Consider the following 6,771-nt stretch of genomic DNA (forward strand, 5'->3'; position numbering starts at 1 on the left):
TCTTTTGATTGCTTCCACAATGGCATAATAATATTAATTGAGAGTGTGAAACGTGAAGATTAAAATGTGAAGAAAAGAGTTGTAGGAAAAATCTCATTTAACAAACCAAAAATGGTGCATACTACAAATGTCAAATTGCAGGTAATGTTTATTTGGTCACTCATTAATCATTTAATTTAAAAAATTAACAAAAAATGTTTAGAAGAAATGTTTAGAAGAATCTCGTCCGATCTGTCAAGTTAAGCAACGTTGGGCCTGGTTAGTACTTGGATCGGAGACGGCCTGGGAATCCCAGGTGTTGTAGACAATTTTTGAAATTTTGCGCTTGTGAAGGTATTAAAGCGATAAAATGATGAGAATTTAGTGTATTGTTTTTGGACGCATGGAAACCGATGATTATTGAATGCACGACAATGATATGAAAATGATGAAGAAAAGGTTTAAAACAATCGTTGTCTTTTTATGCACAAAAACGCAGACATAGTAGACACAGAGTGTATAACATGGTAAGATCAAATTAGAATAGATAGAGGATATGATCTCTACGGGTAATTCTGAACACAATGAATAATAATATTTGCATATTATCTTGAATGCAAGAAACATATTATGCACTACCGTTTGTTCTCTTTAGTGTTAATTCGTGTTTTTATTTATTTTATTTTTTCTTGGATTAATTGGTATTTTCATTTTAAATGTGAATGAAGTTAATTTGAAAAAAAAAAAGTGTAAGGTGTTTAGTGTTTGATACGTATAATAAGCAGTATTATGGCCAATTTAAAATCAAAAAAAATTTGCTTTCATTTTCATAAATAAATAACATTTCCATCATGCGCTTTTATACTTGGCAAATGTCTGGTAAACTTGTTGATTTTATAGAATGTGCACAAACACAGGGGAGTGCGACATTTTCGACGTTTTGGACTTCCTAGAAAGGGAGCCTGTGTTGCTTCACATATTGCTGGAACTTGTGAGAGAAACAGTAGAGGTAATCATTTCATCTGCCTTTTCTTTTTTTCCCTTGTTTTCTTTTTAATCCTTTGTCATAAATTGATCACAATAAGTTGTAGAACTGCCCCAAATTTAAGAAAAGACTGTAGATTATCACCATTTCAGTTTGAAACTACACTCCTCACCCGCTTGGAGAAGGCGGAGAGGAGGTTGGAGGGATTCGAAGGGCGAAATCCTCACGAAGAAATGGAAGAGGAACTGGTATCTCAGGAACCGGACTTTAATGAAGAAGAGGCCGAATTTGCTCCTCTGCTTGAAAGCGATGATAAGGCCGAAATCTGGCCATCCGGAGCAGAGTGGGATGGAGAAGAAGAACCTGAGGTACTGGCGGCACCAATGAAGGCGAGTGGCATTATAAAACCGGCAGAATCGGTCCGTGAACTTGCCCTGTAAGCTTTAATTTTTGCAGCAAATGTATAGTAAAGTAATAATTAGGACTTCTCTTTATAGCTTTTTTATTCTTTTTATAGCTTTACTAACTTCATGCGTTTGTTAACTTTGCTCACCTTAACAACACTAACTTGTATTTGTTTCATGCATGCCTTTTTGTGATTTTATTAATTGCATACTTTTCTGTGCTAATCTCATTTATTGTTATTGAGTAATATTTTTGATTACTTGCAGTTTTCAGTCTTTTGTTAACTTTGTTTGTGTATGCTTTTCCGGTTACTTCTACCAATCGCATGCTTTTTTATATTTTCGTCCACTCCAACAACCGTAATTTGTATTTGTTGTTGATGCATGTTTCTTTGTAATTTTATTAATTACATTCTTTTTACCTAGTTTTACTATTTGTATCCTTTTTTGTTAACCTCATTTATTATCACTGAATAACGTTTTTGATTACTTGCAGTTTTCAGGCTTTTGTTAACTTTTTTGTGGCTTCTTTTGTGGCTTCTTTTTATTAATCTCATTTTGATTAATTGTGCTTCCTGCGTGTTTTCTGCTATCTCCTACTCGTTGCATGCTTTCTTGCTAATTTTATTCTTTTTGCATGCTTTTCTTGCTGACATTGGGTGCTTTGTAATTTTTCCTACTAACCTGCATTTAATTCACAGTGTTTATTAGATAATCATATTAGTTGCTTGCACTATTTTGTTGATTTATTTTCTACACGCATTTTGGACTATTTTCGCTTGTTGCATAATTTTTGTTGATTTTTATTATCATTATTTCAGATTATTTATACTTTTCAAATCTTTTTTCTAGTCAGCTTTGCATTTTGTACGTCTTTCCGTTATTTCTGCTTGCTGCATGTCTTTGTTTTCTTAGCTTTGCTCACTCCAACAACAATTATTTGTATTTGTTTTCAATACATGCCTTTTTACTGTTTATCAATTGCGTGCTTTTTTGCAATTTTACTAACCGGATATTTTGAAAAAAATTCTTTTTGAATTTCATTTATTTCTATCATTATTACTGGGTAATGTTCTTGATTTTTTGCAGTTTTAATTTTTCTCTTTTCTTTTAACTGTGTTTTTTCGGTTACTTCTATTAATTGCATGCTTTTTTTTAACTTTGCTCACTTCAAAAACAGTAACTGTATTTGTTGTTGATGCATACCTTTTTGTAGCTTTACTAATTGCACGCTTTTTTTTTTGCAATTTTACTAATTACATGCTTTTCTCTTTATTATTATCACTGGGTAATTTGTATTTTGTGCATTGTATTTTCATCCTTTCGTATATTGCATGTTTCTTGTTAATCTCTCTTGCAAGTAACTTTATTTATTGCTCGGACTATTTTTTTTTGCATGCAGTTTAGAGTTGTTTTTACTCGCCGCATGATTTTTGTTAATTTTTCTTACTTTATCTTCTACTTTTTTACGCTATCCGATAATGCAAGCCAAATTTTTGAACCAAATCTACCGAATGATTCAAAGATATGTTCTTTTTTGGTTACATTTCGAATCATATAAAAGAGTCCTTTTTGTGAATTCGCATCCTTTTTCAATCTTTAAATTCAGGGTTGTTTTGACAACAAATAATAGAGAACAAGCAAAACCCTTTCAAAAGGAAGAGTGGTGTGGAACATTTGCTGGTTGCCACCCTTGTAAAGTTTGTCAACTTTTAACTCTAAAAAGATTTCCTGCGCTAGAACAATTGTATGCGCTTGGTGCTTTGAATCATCGCGGTGAATTAACCAAATTGGGAAGACGTATGGCTGAATTTCCGTGTGATCCTTGCATGAGTAAAATGATTATCGCATCCGAAAAGTACATCGATTCATAATTTTTCAAATCCTTTAATGGTTGTGCAAAATTCATTACGGTTTATTAACTGATTGAAAGATAAGCAAAAGGCTGAAAGTTTTCCAATTTATTCCTGGGCCTTTGTATCCAAATTATAGCCACTACTTACTTCCGTTTTCTCCGTTCAGTGTCTAAACTTTAATTCGTCCCATCGTAATGAATAATAGCTTTTTAATTATAAAATGTTCCATGAAAAGTTTCTATTAGTAATAATATAATAAGTCATTTCGAGGGAAAGTTAAATTATTCTAAGATATGGATGTTCTAAAGAAATCATCACTATTGCTGGAATGTTATCATGTAATGCAGCAGTGTTTTATCGGCCTAAAGCTTTGGTTATCCACGCAGATACTGCTCGAAAAGGCTTTTGGTACCAAGCGGTGATCATCTTACTTTACTCAATGTTTAAATCGTTGGCGCGGTACCAACTACTCGTAGCAATGGTAAGTTTTGATACGTTTCTTTTTGTCGTTTTGTCAGGTTGAAATAGGTATTTTAAAATTATGTTTAAGGTGTATGGAGAATTTTGTTCAGTACAGGACGATGAAAAAAGCTCGGGATGTTTGTGATCAGCTTGAAGGTTTACTGGAAAAAGTTGAAATAGGCCAGGTTTGAGTTTAGCATTATATGATGGATATATTCAATTCAATTTCAAAACTGGTTCCTCCACTAATTTCTAGGAAGGAAGTATGCAAGAGAGTAGGAAATCTCACTAAATGGAGTTCGATATTCGAAAAAAAAATTTTTAATTCGAATTTCATATTTTTAGTTATCCTTAAGTAAATTGTTTTGCCAGGTGATCAATAACTGTTTAATAACAAGTGATACTGCATTAACTTTTTCTTTCGACTTTCATGGTTTGTTTTCTAAGATATCGTATAGTCCTTTTTTTTTCTGGATTTATGATATCGTATGTCTTCAGTATAGCTGTGAGTTTTGCATAAGAATCCACTAGAAAAGTGGATTCATATGCAAAAGTGGTCATTGGCTAATGGTTTAATTGGATTCTGAATCGAAACAACCATTGCAAGGTTCCAAACAGCGATCCAGTAGCAATGCAAAAAGCAAGCATTAATAAATGTTAGTCTTCTTTACTCAAAAAAAATTTTTCCCACGCTGAATGATTTATTTTGAACTTACCTTCGCATCGAAAGAATTTCTACACGTGGTAAGCCTTAAAGTTTTTCTTAGTTTCCCGAAAATTGACTGATATTTTGAATCGAGATTTAGGATCAAAAATTTTTGTTGCACTATGATCATTAAATTAACAAGTATTTGATTATTTCATTAAACCGGAAAAATTATATTCAAAATTAAAAATGATGTCAAATTGGTCCCTTAAATTAAAAAAATGAAATCACAGCTGATGAAATGAATGCATAGATATTACAAATATATGCAGATTTATTCTAACCTTTCCCAAGAATTTTAAAACTTTTTGATCTGTGCAGATATAGAAGTGATAATGCCGTGTTGCTGTCAGCGAAAATCATATTTTGGTATGATAATGACATACAATTGATGTCATCTATGGAGTAATTAATTGATAAAAAGTTTACGATATTATTTAATTGCTATCAATTTAACATCCTAATAATATTATTAATCGTTGATCGATAAGCATTCCAAAAAAAAAGAAAGTAAATTATAAAGAAATATGCAATAATTCCTTTTTATATTCGATTATAGATGAATTTCTGTTATTTTTGTAAAACTAACATGTAATTGACAAAAATTAATTATCATATTTTTTAAGTCTTCTGTTAATGTCTTCATTTTTGACTGCATTTATTCGGTTTTGGTGAAAAGATTTTGTATGCAACATTATTTTTCGTTTTTTTTTCATTACAAATAGATTTGTAAATTATTGCATTCAATTGTAATCATATGTTTCGAGCCTAGGAAAGTTTTAGCTAATAGTTTAGGACTTAAAATGTGACAGCGAAAATCCATATTAACATGAAGTCTATCTTAACAAACAATATAGAATAAGCTGATATTGGATATAGTTAAATTAGTTAACATTGCCGAGATGATTATTTTTGAAAGCAAAAAGAACGAACATCTGAAGCAAAACCGGAATAAATCTTTGGTCTGGTTTTCAGAATTACCCATTACAGCTTATTTTTTTTTATCTTACGATTGAGATAAATTATAACAATTTGTTGTTGATTATAAATTTATATAAATTAAAATTTGCTTTTGTGCTATATCATTTTTGACCTCTTTTTCGTTATAATAAATGATATGAATGTGGGGTTTTGAATTTTGCGAAACTTATGCCTTACATCATTGTTTTAATTAATTTTTGCAAAATGAAAATTTACATTGATTTTTCTCAATGAATTTTTTTCGAAACAATTTTTGGTTATTTCAGTTTTTTAGCATTTTTTTCCTTTTTTGTTTTGTTTACCGTTGGAAAGTAATTTTTAACGAAAATAACGGAATTATTTTTTGATCTTACTGAAATTGGTCTAATTAACTAACAATATACAATTGTAACTGTCTACTTTCAAAAATTTTTTTTTTGTTTTATTATTTCCGTTATTTCTTACATTTTTTCGTTAAATAATTATATTTTTGTTGGTTATTATATATTATTATATTTCAACTGACTATCATTCTTTTTTTGATAATTATTATTTGAATTCTTAATTAACTTAAAAATTAACAATGATTTTTCTTTTGCTCCCTCGTAATATACTTGGAAGTGTTTCAGTTAACTGTTTAATCTTAATTTGAGTTGATTTTTCATTCATACAATTGAGTGATATTCGATGAATGCTTAAAAAGTAATTTTCGTCATCACTTCACTTATATCCTTTATCATTACTCGGTGATAAATTTTTTATACTACATTATTTTTAAATTACAAAAATGTAAGAATGATAATAGACGAATATTTGTAGCACTTGCGAATATCCTATGTATAGTTTTCTAATTGCTAAATTTATACAAATTTAATTTATTTATTATTGGTGTCGTCTTTCAATCAGTTACAAATTCAATTCCTAACATTAATTCAATACTTATTTGTATTTATGCAAATAAAACTGATATCTTATTTCAAGCAGAAAATTTAAACAAAATAGCGCAAAGTTATGAAATTAATTGATGTTGTCGCTGAAATCGCGAGAAGTAGAAGAAAACAAGTGATACTCAATTTCCATTAATTAATTGTCTTATTGAAATCTTATTGTGATTAAGCTTTGTTCATAAGTATATTTTAGAATATTCCATGCCAATGTATCAATGCACTTAAGTACAACAACCATTCCCATACCGTGGGAAATCATTCTTCACAATAACTCCGCCTCCACCTCATCCCTGGGATAGCTGGGATTTTGGATACAAAGGAGGGTACCGGGTGGCTGGTTGCATTCGCGTTTATGTTGTTGGCGTGCTTGTAATTGCTGAATAAAAGGTTTAATTACCCAAGTTTGAGGTTTAATCATCCGAGTTGAGTGAAAATAATTCAAGAAGAATTTCAAGAACTCCTAGTTATTATC

General features: G+C 30.4%; 1 protein-coding gene and 1 non-coding gene across 2 annotated transcripts; both read left to right on the forward strand.

The window, feature by feature from the left end:
- The first annotated feature begins 194 nt into the window (after positions 1 to 194).
- On the forward strand, positions 195 to 307 carry LOAG_20128. The gene has a single exon (XR_002251418.1). It is a non-coding gene; the product is annotated as a 5S ribosomal RNA (ribosomal RNA).
- Positions 308 to 880: 573 nt separating this feature from the next.
- Positions 881 to 3,877, forward strand: LOAG_11403 (hypothetical protein; the record flags this gene model as incomplete). Its single annotated transcript, XM_003146924.1, has 5 exons — positions 881 to 988; positions 1,117 to 1,400; positions 2,978 to 3,226; positions 3,516 to 3,705; positions 3,797 to 3,877. The coding sequence occupies 5 exons, from the start codon at positions 881 to 883 to the stop codon at positions 3,875 to 3,877; spliced, it is 912 nt and encodes a 303-aa protein (XP_003146972.1).
- Positions 3,878 to 6,771: the final 2,894 nt, after the last annotated feature.

This window comes from Loa loa, assembly GCF_000183805.2.
Source record: "Loa loa unplaced genomic scaffold supercont3.496, whole genome shotgun sequence".
NCBI lineage: Eukaryota > Metazoa > Nematoda > Chromadorea > Rhabditida > Onchocercidae > Loa > Loa loa.